At 39.6% G+C, this 15,111-nt stretch overlaps 2 protein-coding genes across 6 annotated transcripts in view; both read right to left on the bottom strand.

Moving 5' to 3' along the window:
• kmt2d (lysine (K)-specific methyltransferase 2D) overlaps positions 1-5,440 on the bottom strand; it is a 31,767-nt gene extending 26,327 nt beyond the window's left edge. For 2 of the 5 annotated variants that reach the window (XM_026920834.3, XM_026920835.3), the window contains exons 1-2: positions 4,177-5,440; positions 144-226 (exon numbers count right to left, since the gene is read on the bottom strand). In XM_026920834.3, coding sequence (XP_026776635.3) covers positions 144-192 — 49 coding nt within the window. In that variant the 5' untranslated portion in view covers positions 193-226; positions 4,177-5,440. Of the gene's footprint in view, positions 1-143; positions 227-533; positions 3,733-4,176 lie in introns of those variants that run through there. The other 3 variants (XM_026920833.3, XM_026920831.3, XM_026920832.3) reach the window with 2 other exon arrangements.
• A 201-nt stretch (positions 5,441-5,641) lies between these two features.
• Positions 5,642-13,399, bottom strand: dhh (desert hedgehog signaling molecule). The gene is made up of 3 exons (XM_026921438.3): positions 12,451-13,399; positions 10,319-10,580; positions 5,642-9,673 (listed from the first exon to the last, which is right to left on the bottom strand). The coding sequence occupies exons 1-3, from the start codon at positions 12,748-12,750 to the stop codon at positions 8,808-8,810; spliced, it is 1,428 nt and encodes a 475-aa protein (XP_026777239.3). The 5' UTR covers positions 12,751-13,399; the 3' UTR covers positions 5,642-8,807.
• Between the last annotated feature and the right edge of the window lie 1,712 nt (positions 13,400-15,111).

Here is a 15,111-nt window from a genome sequence, read left to right on the forward strand (position 1 = left end):
GACAATGCACATTATAGTGCAAAAAAAAAAAATCAAGAACATCAGAGAAACCAGCATCTCCATCATTCTGTATACAACAGGACACACAAAAGTACAAGAAAAGCAACAAACAAGCCAAAATAAGTATAGATTTGCTTGCTAACCTGCTTTTTCTGAATCATTTTCTTCGCAGTTTGACTTCTGCTCGTCCATTCCTTCTCCCGAAGATGATCTCCCTAAAAGAGACCTGAAACAGGCAAAGGTTTATGTAAAACCTTTTATAACTCCTTCAAATATTAATTTTAGAACTGTAATTAACGTTTGAATCTATTAGGTTCAACATGATCTATGAAGTTATATACATGGATAGGCATCTACACAGCTACCTAGTTTTCTAACGACCTACAAAGTTTATAGATAAACTCTTCATTTTAAAAAGTTGCAAAGTCTGACTATTTCATGAGAGGATTAATTGAACCGTGCATCCTACTAATACACTGCTCATGCCACATTGCATAATAATATTGCAACAAGACAAAATGTGGAATACAAACCATTAAATCGCATTCGTGTTCTCAGCTCATTCTCTTAGTTAACAAGGAGGAGCGACGGTCAGCTACAAATAAAAGCTAATGATCTGTGTGTGTTTGGTCCTAAATTCGTTTTATCCGCCAGTTAGCTACAGATTACAGGACATGTAGCTAGTTTAGCTTAGCTCGATCGCTAGCTTGCTAACCGGGGTTAACAAACTCTCTGCACAAAAATCCGGTCACCGCTCATCAACCCAGAAATATAAAGCAACAAATGCATTGGGATATGGTCGCTAAGCGTAACGCCAAAGCAATAAAACATTTAAAATGCGTACATAATTAACACGTAATGCTACTTCCTCCATATAAAACAACACTAAACGGAGATACACAAAGAAAACACAACTTCCGAGTGGCCCGCTTCCTGTGACGGTTCATAACCACTCCGGGCTGAAACAAAGCTGCTGCTAGTTAGTTCCGACAAATCTGCGTGCAACGCAAAAGCTGAAAGTAAAGAATGAAACGGAAACGTAAAAAAAAGTGTGAGTGTAGGATAGGTTGGAAATGAGCAGCTTACAATATTCTTATGAATTTCTTATTAGGAATGTACATTAGCAACTTAGGAATGTACATCAGCGACTTATATTGTACTCTTTGCACTATCGTCACTGGATTCACTTTCTAATAGTGCTACTTCTTATGTTTACACTATTTCAGCAATTTATATTGTACTCTTTGCACTATCGTCACTGGATTCACTTTCTAATAGTGCTACTTCTTATGTTTACACTATTTCAGCAACTTATATTGTACTCTTTGCACTATTGTCACTGGATTCACTTTCTAATAGAACTGTGTACTGGTCGGCGCTGCACTGGGACTTACTGTGCCCATTGTCTATCCCAGTAGTCATTGTACTGTCTTGTGCTGTCTGCACATGTTTGCACTTGTGCACTTTATGTAAATTCAGTAGTCCCTTGTAGTTCTGTGTTTGTCTTATGTAGCACCTTGGTCCTGGAGAAACATTTCGATTCACTGTGTACTAACTGGCTGTATATGGTTGAAATGACAATAAACTCCACTTGACTTGACATTACACTTTCTACATTATTCCTATTTGATATTCTTTGTTTGTCTAGAATGTCTCAACTTTCATCTGAAATGCCGTTAGTTGTCCTTAATACAGATTGTTAAGTTGTAGTTATTAACACAAAACATTTATATTATTTCAAAGCTAATAATATAATGACAAATTTAACAAAAACATAACCTTATACAAATTTACACTCCCTAATTACTTGCTGTTACTCTGAGTTTAAACAAATTTACACTGCTGAATTCTTGATTCTTAACAGATCAGGTTAAGGTGTTGATTAATTTCCTTTAACAGCAGCTCTGACAATAGTCATGGTTGTAATTCAAATCAAAGGTATATATTTAACGTGCTCCTTCTAGTACCTTATCATTTCTATAGTAACAACTCATTCAGAAAGACTTGTATGGCAGATGATCTTCATAATCTAAGGATAAGGAAAATAAATGGATTAAAAGCAGGACGTGTTGTTCATTAATAAATTAAAAATTGTAATCATTGACAAATCGCTGAGGTGCTGTTATGAGAAAATAATCCACGACAGAGTGGTGTGATACAGCCAGACGCAACGCTAGATTGTGTTTTAATCCTTAAGTAATTTATTTGTGGGTTGGATTTAGGCTTTTGAGTCAAGAGACATGATGACTGCTTGTACATCTAAATAAATAAACCATGAAAAGTACAGTTATACCATGAGGTTATTGAGGCCACATAAAACTTAAAAAAAAAAAAAAAAAAATCACTCTTATTGCCAGTACCGTTAAAAATCGTTGTTCCCCCACATCCCTTGATTTACATGTGTTTCCTCCTATGACAACACACAGTTGAGTAAAGGAAACTGAAGGGAAACTGCACTGGTTAGACGTTTAAAACGTTTTTTTTTTTTTTTGGTCTCTAGCTCCAACACTTTATTTCAACCTACATTACCACAACCCTGTTGATCACAGATGGTGAATTTCTTGTCAATGCTTTTGAAAGCTACTGTATATATTAAACATAATTTGTGCCTTAAGAGGGTGTGTAGAGAAACCAAGAGAGAGAAACTGCAGTCTTTTAAATGTGTTTAAATATTTCTATTCCAAAAATAAATGCTTTAAAAAAGAGACCTGATTACAGTACAGCCCTGTACGAAGAGATGTGATCTCAGCCAGGCAATGTAAATAAGCTGTAGTGCCTGCAACGTGCGCATGCAAATGTGCTCCTCACTGTAGCTCAAAACAACAATAAAAATACAGCCCGCGGTAATAAGAAAAATCCTGGAAGAACTACCTAGTTATGTTAGCTAGCTGTTTCATAAGATTACATACCAGCCCAATACACTAATGCAAGCTGTCAACATTAGCTTAATTATGAGAGAGAGAGAGAGAGAGAGAGCAATATCCCAAGGAGTCAGTTGGCTGCTCCTTTATTTTGAGTTTATTTATTATTCTGAAAATGGACCTTTACTCAGGGTGGACATTTAAATTTATACAACACCACTATTTACCACTTTACGCAAGTCTCTGTGTGCACGATATGCACTTTAATCCATCAGAAAATATAAGTACGCAGCTAAACATGGCTAGCTCTCCTAATCCAAAATAATGGGTCAGTGGACTGCTAACAAACTATTCAACACACGGCGGGGAAAGTTCCTCTAACTAGCGACGTAGCATTAAACTAGCACCCTAAATATAACTAGAAGACCACGAAACACATAAAACACAACAAGGGAACTGGTACTGATAAGTTCGTGAACTTTAAAAGTAGTCAACAAAATATAACAAGGCCAGGAGTGTGCTTAATAGCGAACTCGAGCTAGTTAGCTTAAAAGCATATCCATCCGCGGCAAAGTGTGTTACCCAGAACGTTTCCTCAACATTCAGGAAAACATTTAACACTGAGGCATTTATCACCTGTAAACCTAAACGTAGTGTGTGTAGATGTAGACACTGGCTAGTTAGTTAGCTAATATTACCCAAAAACAAACTTAACGTCTTAGTTTACAAAGCTGTATGTTTAGTAAACGAGTTAACACTTATAGCACATTAAGCTAGCTAGACTCCTGTCACTAAAACAGGCCAAAGTTAGCCACAAACAGTGTCCATTTGCCAACATACGAAGACTCAGTGTGGTGAAAACAAGCCAGCCATTAGCTAAAGGTACTATTTGAACTTCATCGATAAGCAGGCAGTTAGCTAGCTAAGCTAACTTATCGCTTGCCTCTAACACCAAGGGCACACCATTCGTGCATCTTAGCTAGGTATATAAAGTAACGATGCAGTTTGTTTTCCTACCGAACGAGTCTCAAAACATTTAGGCATATGAGATAGCTAGCTAAAATGTACGTTTTTAAACTTTGCTAGCTGGTAAATCAAATAAATAAATAAGAAGCTAGCAAGCATTTCATGCTGACACTATGTTGTATAGTAAACTATGCCAGCTCAGGTAGGAGGTTAACTGCTACAGTAAGGTAAAAGACATGAATAAACACCGTGCACCACTTGATCCTGCTAGCTAGCATGGCAACTTAATTTCCAAACTAGCAAAAAAAAAAAAGAAAAAAAAAGAACAGGTTATAAGAGTTGAACTCACCTTACAGAACCACACTCGCGTCCTCATACATCATCAGAAACAGTCCTACGGACACAAATCCGTGTGTATTGGTTTCATTTCATAAAGCTGAGCAGGCTGAGGGCTGTGTTGTGGATTGGGGGAAGTGCCCGAAGCCCTTAGCTGCTTGTAACGCCTGCTAACTTGATCATGTATTAGCTAGCGTACAAGATGGCTAACCAAATTAATCATATTGTACTCCTATAGGCAAGTCGAATCCAAAAAGAAACTCAGATCCCCACACAGGAGGCGGGATGGGACTGGAGCTGCTAGTTTGCTCACTTCTTTGCTAATTTGAAGCCGTTTGAAAGGTTAACTGCGTAGCTGGCTTTTCGCTTTTCCTGCCTGTATGTTTTGTTGTTGTTGTTGTTGTTTGTTTCTTTTCTTTCTTTTTTTTTTTAAATAAAGCTTGACAGACTCGCTTGCCTTGTTTTTTTTCTTGCTTATCTTTAATCCAGGAGTATTAATTCCTCTATCACTCACCACGGTTACCACGACTAATGTGAGCTAATGTTGTTGTTGTTTGCGAATGTTTGAGCTTAGTTAGCTAACGTAAATTCTTTGTTTCCATTTGGAAGTCATTTGAATTCTCAGTCACCGCCACGTCCATTTTAATCAATCCCACCGTGCCGGGGCTAAGACTGGGCTTAGCCGGGTATGTTGCTTTTGTTCATGGTTCTTCACCAAAATTTAACGCAGAGACACGAAGCCAGCAAATATTTGTTGCCTTTTCTGTCACCAAGGCTTTAAATATTCCTTTCCGGCCGTGTGCTGATGTGAAACAGTGTAACGCAGATCTACTCATGGCTCGCTACAAATTGAATTGCAGCCATTTTCCAGCAAGCTTGTTTACCATCAATAATCATTATGGCGCGCTCGCTTTCACTTTGTGTATACTAGAGCGATGCAGATATTTCCCTTTCAAATTATTTCCCCGAATGAAAAGACATGTGCATGACAAAGATTTTTAATCCCTGTGTTCTGTTCGCTTCTTACAAATGGATGCACTGTTCATGGGTCATAATGACTTTCAGCAGCTGAGACAGAAAATATTCTTTCCAGTAACCTTGAATACATCAGTGTTTTTGAGCACATGTTCCCAACCCTGATCCTGCACATTTCAGTGTTTTTTTTTTTTTACCTGCTCCAACAAACCCACTTCAGTTTAAAAAGGGCTGTTGATTAGCTGCTTAGTTGAATTTGGTGTGTTGGAAGGAGGGAAACATTAAAATGTGCAGGACCAGGGTTGCGAACCTGCTCCACCCAGCTGCTGTTGTGTAATCAGGTATAAGTTCAAATAAGACATGGAGGTCATGTGACCTAGAGTGAATTCATCCATTTTTTTTTTTTTTTTTTTTTTTTTTTTTTTTTTTTTTTGTAAAAAAGCTTTTGGTGTCAGGTCAAAATGACCCCAAAAATCCACTCATTCACTCATCTTTAGTAGCCGCTATATCCTGGTCATGGTCTAGGTGGACCTCGAGCCTATCCCAGCAATACTGCATGTCCATCGCAGAGCTTCCTGCACACACTCATTGATACCTACAGACAAAATTTTAAGCCAATCCACTTATTTACTTTTTTTGGGAGGAAACTAATGAAGCTAGAGGAAATCCACATGGACACAGGGAGAACATGTGAAACAGTACAGTACTCCCAGAAACATGTCTATAATTGGATTGGCTTAAAAAAAATTGTCCATAGGTATCAGTGGACTGGTGTTCCATAGGTTCCAGGTCCACATGGACACAGGGAGATGAAAAAGCTAGAGGAAACCCACATGGACACAGGGAGAATATGTGAAACGGCACAGTACTGTGCACAGACAGTAACCAAGCTCAGGAAGCTCAAACCAGGGACCTTTGAGTTTTGAGGCAGTAATGCTACCCACCATGCTGCCCAAATGACCTTTGTAATATTCATATGAATCAGGGGTATAGCAGATGTGCCAAAAGTACATGTGTCCGTTTTCAATCGAGAAAGTGAGCCAAAGACAAATTTTAATGTTGGAAACCCCCAAAAATTTTTAGTATGGTTATACTTTAAGTAAAGAGTTAAAACAGATCATTTTGACTCAAACAGAGCAAAAGGATTAAAGTTTTGGTAGTGATTTGAAAGTGTGTAAAACTTCAAAGTATTTTAAGGAAAGCTTTTAGTGAGCTCTGATGCTTAGTGTCCTAATGTCTGAATGTAATTAGTGTATATCTTTTGATCCCTGAATGATGCCATATATCCCTTAAATGTTAAAGCCACTAAATACAACACAAGGATTTCCCTGGCAAACTAATCTAAATAAATATGGTGATGTATTTCTATACTGTAGGCTTTATGATATGCGCATATAGACTATAAGCCATAGTCAACAACTATTTATCACTTTGAAATATTATAGATTAATTATTTGTATATACTTGTTAGGTCCCTGGAGGACTAGTGGTTAGGCCTTGGCACTCTAACCACCACAAGCTGGGTTCGATTCCTGGCCAGGGAACCACAAAAATGGTGCACTCCCAGTGCCGATCCCAAGCCTGGACTTTAAAAAAATGGGGAGAGTTGCATCAGGAAGGGTATTCGGCATATTAAAAAAAAAAAAAAAACAGAAAGAAAACTGTGCCAAATCAAATATGCAGACCAGTGATCTGCTGTGGCGGCCCCTAACGGGAGCATCCAAAAGAAGAAGAACAACATTTGTATATACTTGTTACACACAGAACTGTAGCTGGTGACTGTACACAACTAGGACTAGTAAACTCATACATGCCTCTCTTCAGGCTTAGAATTAACCCTGAGGTCTAGTACCCCCAAGACCTGATTGGTTAGCAACTATAATTGAGGGTGAGGTTTCCTGATGCGGTGTCTCCTATTGGCCACATGCAGATGAATCCCAGAAGCTGCTTAGGTGGATTTGTGCCCATCTGCAGCCTCCATCAATGGGATAATCCTCTTTAATACATATCTCAACAGCTGTCCAAAAATACTAGAAAAAGACCACAGGTTAAAATATATTGTAAATTCTGCTACAGTGACTTTATGAGCTCAGGGCATCTCTGGACTCTGTTAGTTGATATATTTTTCACATTAAAAAAGCTTTTCCTTATTCTCTTATATTTTTATTTACATGTTATGTACATACCCATCTTGGTGACAGGTATGTTCCAAGTAGACACTTTTAAGAGGAGCTTGAATGTTGTCTAACCTGATTAAGACGCTGAAACCAATGCTATTTGTCTTCACTGACAGAGACCTTTACATTTTATCATTTAAAGGTCATCTGTGAATAACATACATCACTGTAGCTCGTATTGCTTGTAATGCAGCTTTATGAAAGCGCTTCTTCAAATTTTATGTGGTATATTGCTAAAAAAAAAAATTCAGGACTATAATTAACAGCCTGATTGCGATTTTTAAAACCCCTGTTTGCCATTTGGTGAACTTTCTAACACCCTGCACATGTACATAACCAGTTGTCTGAACATTAATAAACCACTCCTTTAGGCTTCAACCTCAGTTACATATTTAGCACATGTAAAATGTATAATAGCCATGTTAAATCTTTTTTATAAGCAGTCTCTAAGCAGAGACCAGTTAATGATCAGCTCAAGACGCCTTGTATAGCGCATATTGTCCACAAGGGGGTGTAAAATATTATCATCAGGGTGAAGTGGTGTCCAAAATAAAAACACTTTCAAGATCTAAAGTTAAAAAAAAAAATGTTCTGACACATGTGGCAATCTGGACCTTGTTAATTCTTCTAAAATACAAAATTAACAATGCAGAAGATGATCATAGAGAAATGGAAGTAGACAAAAAGGAGAAAAATTAGACAGATGCTTCAAAATATCCACAAATTAACCAAATTCTAGACTCAAATATCAACCATGAAAAATGCCCATCTCATTTGCATTTTATCTTTCGGCAAGCTATTCTATAACAATTCTTGTTTAAGGCTTTTGTGTTTTAATCTTATATTGTACTAAAATAGAAGAATTTGCATAGAGTCTGTTAATTAGCATACTGATTTATTTAAAGACCAAATCAGAAATCAGCTGTGCTGCTCCAGGGTTAACTATGAATTATTATTATTATTATTATTATTTATTATAATAACTGGCCTGCCAGTTACTCCAGGACTCCAAAGTGAGACGTTTGCAGCAGGACACCAACAAAGGGCGGCTAACAAATATAACAAAGCCCTGTTATATTTTTGAAAAATTGCATCAGCCATTGCAACCCATGGAACATTAGCATAGCCTACAGTTCAACATCAAACACATGATTTCTCAGTCTAAAGGGCAGGTGTAAAAAAAGACATGAAGTCATGAGATTAATTACTATAACGTGAAAATGTTTATATATTATAAATCCAAAAGTATAAAAATAGCTTTTTTTTCTAAGAAATATTCCCTCTTCTGTATAAAAATGTTTGCTCTGAATCTGACATGAACATGTGCCACAGTCAAAAAACAACCGTTATGCTGTACAGTGTACTTCAATGAATGACCACAATAAAATATCAAATTGAAGGGAATTAATAATGCTATATTACATATCAGTTCATTCTGATTTGTATTTGTTTTTTGGGTAAGTAGCCTTTATTTGGTTAGAATTTTATGACCCTAACAGAAAGGTGTCACTGGTATCTCTTGTCCTGGATCTTCAGTCACAAAATGAGGTTTCCAGAAAATCTGAGCAATCGTACATAGCAGCCTTGCATACCAGTGAACCCCTACTTGTGTGCCACCCAGACAATCAAAATATAGCTTAGAATGATGTTCTTTTAAACATGTGCTGTTCATTTTGTTCATTGCATTGTGAACTACACCTGAACTGTTATGTATCACATTCGTATGTGCTCTGGAAAGAATATGGTGAGACGGACAGATTGTGTAAACCTCAGCAGCACCTTGCATCATCACTGTTAGTGGATTCACTGCCATGAATACTTGTGACAGTCCAACCAGGAAGCGAAGAGGCCCAAATGCCCAGTGTGCCAGCCTCTGATCCTCTATAGATGCATAACTGGATGCCAGCACACCATCCACAAACAGGTTGCCATGTTCCGTCAGTGGAGCATAAACCCCAATTCTTTCTTCCTGTGAGACAGAAACTATTTTGGAGGGATGCACACGACCATCCCTTCCACAAATTAGTACGTAGGTTCCCCTTGTGACTTGACTAGCAAAGCTAGCATAGTACTCGTGGTAGTATAACTTGAGGTTGGGAGCCATGAAGATGAGGTGATTGGGTGTAATTGTGAGTCTGCGCCCATTTTCTGTGCTGAGAATCAGGAAAGTGGACCTTTGCTCAACGTCCAAATGTAGAAACAGGAGGACACGGCTGAAGATTATGCCACCGGACTCAGACAAAGCAAGCACTGAGTCTCCAGGCTGCAGATGAGACATGGGCTTTTGCCCTCCTTCAGCCACAGTCACGAGTGCTGAAGCTGAGAAACAGCCTCCTTTCTCCACTGCAACAGAGTGATCTGAGAAATGGAGAAACAGAGCAACAGCAGTAATTTAGACTAATTCACAATGCTATGGATATTATGAAATAATATGCAGACAAGTGACAAATTAAAGGAAAAACAGTGTTCCTATTATGCTATTGCATGGCTTTTGCTGGCATGGTTTGGGTTCACTTGTCTCCTTAGAGGGAAGCATCACTGCAAATCAATACAAAGTTCTGCTGACTGACCAACTTTATCCTATGATGAAACATTTCTATTTTGATGGGAGTGGTCTATTCTAGGATGACCCCTCCTCTATCCACAGGCCACAAGGACTCACTAAATAGTTTGATGAGTATGAAAATTATGTCAATCATATTCTATGGCCTTCACAGTCACCTGATCTCAATCCAATAGAAGAGCTATGTAAGGTTTTGGTGGCTGTCTACCACCATCATCAAACAACAATTAAAGGAATATCTCTTGCCAGAATGCCATTCATCCCTCCAGTTCCAGAGAATCTGGGTCAAGGTGCATTAAAGCTGTTCTGGCTGCTCACAGTGGCAAGACACCTTACAAAGACACTTTATGTTTGTTTTTTTCCCTTTAATTTGTCACTCGTGTATATAGATATGAGTCATATATGTCATTATAAGCACATTCAGACTGAAAGAGATTTACCAGCTTTGACAGAACAGTGCACGTGATACTTGGACTCATAGTATACCCAGTCAAACCCGGCCTCGACGGCCAACTGAGCAAGGAGGCCATACTTTTTAATGTCCCTGTCTGAGGTGGTTATGTCCACGGCACGGCCCTCATAATGCAAAGAGCCAGAAGGATGATTATCGTCCTCGTCCCAGGCCTCGGTCACTCGTAGTCGAATACCTGGCCACTGGTTCATAACTGCAATGGCCAGTTTATTTAGGCAATCCTTACAGCGCTGCCAGAGGAAAAGAAAGATGTTATTCAGAGAATCGGGTTAAACAATAATAGAGCTATGAAACCACCATAACACCACACCTAGGCATGATTCTTTATTCTCAGCAGAATCCACTTTCACATTGCCTTCAGCAACATGCTCAAGTTGAACAAAGACTAAACACCACAGCGTTGGGTTGTGTTTTGTCTCTCTACCTTGGTTTTTTTCACTGGTTGACATCAGCAGATTTTGTCTGTACATTCAGCTCTGATAAAGGCCATCTACAGCCCCTCCAAAAAATGCCTCTAACAATCAAAACAAAGCTACTGTAACTAATCTCCAACATTCTTTGGCCATCTTCAGCTATGTTAGAGAGTAAATTCAAGGTCAGTTTTTTTCTCACAAGATAGTAATATTTTCACACAGCCTTTTATGCATGGTTAGTCAAATGGTTGTGTTATTACAGTATCTGTTCTGGCTTCCGTCTGTTCTAAAGGATGCACAAATTGTGGTTTGGTTTTTAACATTTCAGGAAAAAAAATGTGGTTTGTCGTGAGAAATCTAATGTTTTACAGTGGAGTATATTGAGACCATTCAAACAGAGTGAGAAAGGGCAAGTGAAAGAGACTGGAGGTCAAGAAAAGGCAAGCAGAGAAGAAAAGGCAAGACCCAGTCTGAGTGAGAGGGCAGATTGGTGGAATGTTTGGGCATGCATTTGTGAATATGACAGAGAAAAGTGAGAAATTAAGCCAGGCGAAAAACAAACCAGGCCCATTTTTCTCGCAGTGAGGTTCGACAGAGGCGTTTCATTGTCAGAACTACAATAGAGGCTTTTCCGATGCTGACATTACTTCAGCAGGCGGGAATTCTGTACAGACAACCCCGCAGAACTACCAATACATACACAAAGGACAGCTTTCAGTGCTGGACAAGGAGAGGGCACATGCATACATACACATACGCCAACTCTCAGCCTTGGCATCAGAAAGGCACCTGTGACTCAGCAGGACACACATAATGTGTAATCAAAATAATTAATTGTCCCAGCTATGACTTGAAGGACCCAAATAACGGTCATCTCATGAGAAGCCCAAATATTATTTTGTGATTGATATCCTGTGTTATTGTGTGAAAGTGTGCAGCAAATCACCCTAAAGTCTGATTCAGCTGCTGAAATGCATCACAGATTTCTTTTACATGCACTAAGTCTTTGGGAACCCATTTTACACATTAATGAAAAACCATTTACTGTTCCACCAAGACACCTATATGTTTCAGTTAGTAATGAGTTTGCACCTTTTTAATCATTAAAGGAATTTGTTTCAGTTGTGGACTTCACAAAGTTCACTGCCTCATCTACTATTTTAATTACATGAACACAGAAGGGAAACAAGAATTTAATAATTTCTTAGCACCAAAGACCTCGGTTAAAGATTAATGAATGGCTGCATACTGGGCATACACTTGTTAATCCATTTTTTATGTGATTTGTCAAAAACCTGGCTTGGTATTTTAAATATATTAAGCATCTAAACATGTAATTAAGATCCACATTGCCTTGGAAATAACTGTGTGGAGTGTCATTGTGCTCTCCTGTTTCCTAAATCACTCCAAGGTGAGTGCTCAGAACACTTACAGAACGTTAAGGTGTGCTGTAAGCACTCCATCTAACACAGATGCGACATTGTTCTGCATTGAACTTGTAGTTTTCAAGAAAACTTAGAAATACATAATGTGTGGATACAAACATGCATTCATGAATGAGTAAACGTGCAACGGATGACTTGGAGGAAAACTGCAGTGATCTGCAGAAACCGTAGAAAAGTGTATGTAAAATGAAATACACTTTACCAGTTAAAGTTCATTAACCATTACCCAGCTTCCCCATTACCTTGGTCATGAACCGGTCCGCTTTAGTGCGCTCCTCGTCTTTGAAGTCAATGTCAGGGTTGTAGTTGCACACCAGCTCGTTGAAGCGCTCCGAGTGGCGCGTTATCTTTCCTTCGGCCCTGCCGCTCGCGCCCAGGTTGTTTTCGGAGACGTTGGGCACGTGCTGCTTGTAGGCCAGCGGTGTGAGCCTGCGCGGCCTCGAGCGCCCGCCGTATCCCGGACCGGGCCCGCAGCCGTGCACCAGCAGCCACGCGCAGGTGCACGCCGCCGCCAGCAAGCCGAAGCGCGGAGCCGGCGTCATTTGGTGCGCGCGCTCAGGACGGCCCGGGGACTCCGCGGCGCGAGCGCAACAGCACTAAGCACCTGCTGGCATTTCAGCGCGAGGCAGTATTTTCCACGACGGTACCGCGAGCCCAAATTAGCAATGCACGCTCTCCCGGGGATTTGAGGTTGTAAATCATTAACCAGACTGAGCTGCTTGACGGAAACTCATTGTTTGCACCCGCACGTAAAAGCATTTAAAAATGGCCTACAAAAGATTACAAGATCAAACAGTTTAGTAAACAAGTGTCCTTTTTTTCTTTTCTTTTGGGGTGAGGGGGATGCAAGAGCTATAGAGGCGTTCAAGGACGACTCCTAAGTCGCTTCCATTTACACCTCATGCTGACAGCAGGTCAGACACCCTGAGTTACCTGCTTCCTCTTCATCCTATGAGAGATGTGCACAGCCGCAGGTGTCTCATCCTAAATCCCATCGTTAGGGTTCTCCGCACCTTGGACAGCTCCGCACAAAAACAAGTCTCTTCCAGCCGTCCTTACTTATCTACCTCTATAAATCACCAGGCTGGCGGTGAACGCGCTGGAAATCACAGTGGAGACTTCCCGCCGGTGCTGGAGTGCCGAGGATTTGCCGGTGTGTCGCGAGCGCTTTTAAACAGCTCCGCTCTGACTGCATGCTTATGTGAGCGGACAGTTGAGGACAGGACAGGACAGGGCAGGACCGCCCCCCTCCCTTCCTGCGCGCTGTCCGCACACGCGCCTCCACTTCACCGTCGCAGCCTAGAAAGACCTCAACTTAAGAATATCCTGTAAGATCACTGATTCATTCCGCAGCACTCCCAGAATGTATACATTTCATTATTTTATCTTTTACAAGCTTTTTTTTTTATCTCATGAAAGTTCCACGTTGTACACTCTCAGAAGAAAATGGGTCCTGAACTGTATTCCTCTATACTCTTTTTCTCCCTTTGTATCTTTTACATAGAAAGATGCATGTACTGTACCTTTAAAGCTTCACACAAAAAATAATCATGGTACATTTATATGTGTGTATCAATTTAAAGATACACTGTAAAAAAAAGGCTGTACATTTTACAGTAAACAACTGTAAAATATATTTACAGTAAAGTACTTACATATTTACAAAGTACATATCTTACATAGTAGAAAATAACACAGAATTCAGTATATTTGCTCATTTGGCTGATGCTTTTAAAAAGAAGCAGCTTACAACTGATGCAGGATACAGTAGAGCTTGGACTCCTGATCGGAAGGTTGAGAGTTCAAATCCCAGCACCACCAGGCTGCCACTGCTGGGCCCTTGAGCAAGGCCCTTAACCCTCAACTGCTCAGTTGTATAAATGAGATAATTGTAAGTCACTCTGGATAAAGGCGTCTGCCAAATGCCATAAATGTAAATGTAAATGTAAATGTAGAGCTGAAGGTTAAGGGTCTTACTCAAGGACCCATCCAAGGCAGTTTGGAGGTGCTGGGATTCAAACACATTACTTTCTGATCTGTAACTCAAAGCCTTAACCACTGAGCCACCACACCTAGCTCTACTACATTGCATTGATTCAATGCAATCTTTTAGTGTGAGTAATTCAGTGGTGGAGGTTGAATTAATGCAAGCTAGTTGAGCTAGCTGTGGTGGCTCAGTGGTTAATGTTTTGAGTCACACTGTTCCAGTAAAATACTGTAAAATTTACAACCATTTACACAGTGCATCCATATCAAAATGCATATTAAAGGAACAAAAAATGTACCACACCAGCAACAAGAAAAGGTACAATTTATTCATGCATTCATTTATCTTCAGTATCCAATTTATCCTGGTCAGGGTCCAGGATCTGGAGTCTATCCCAGGAACACTGGGTGCAAGGTGAGAAAATTCACCCCGGAAGGGATGCCAAAGTGCAACAGGGCACCATGGACACACACATTCACACCCTCATTCAGACCTAGGGGCAATGTGCATATTTTTGGGATATGGGAGGAAACCAGAGAACCCTGAGGAAACCTACACAAACACAGGGAGAACATGTTACTAGCTCAGGATTGAACCAAAGACCCTTTAGCTGTGAGGCAGCATTACTACAGTTTTTTTAGTACTATTTTTGACTACATTGTTGAATTAACAGCTTAGAGTATTGAATTGATTGTTACTGTGTTGAAATGATTCTTACAGTTTTAAAACTTTTAAAGCATTCATATAGTCCAGCTGCAGACAAATAAGACTATAATAATTAAAAACTGCAAATATTGCTGTGCAAGCCTATACTTTAAGCCTATACATATTTGTTACAACAGCATGGTTTAGAGTGAGTAAAATATAACAGACAGGCATAATCATATAAATGTACAGATATACAAATAGAGAAGAT

The sequence above is a fragment of the Pangasianodon hypophthalmus genome, chromosome 16, assembly GCF_027358585.1.
Source record: "Pangasianodon hypophthalmus isolate fPanHyp1 chromosome 16, fPanHyp1.pri, whole genome shotgun sequence".
NCBI classification, from domain to species: domain Eukaryota; kingdom Metazoa; phylum Chordata; class Actinopteri; order Siluriformes; family Pangasiidae; genus Pangasianodon; species Pangasianodon hypophthalmus.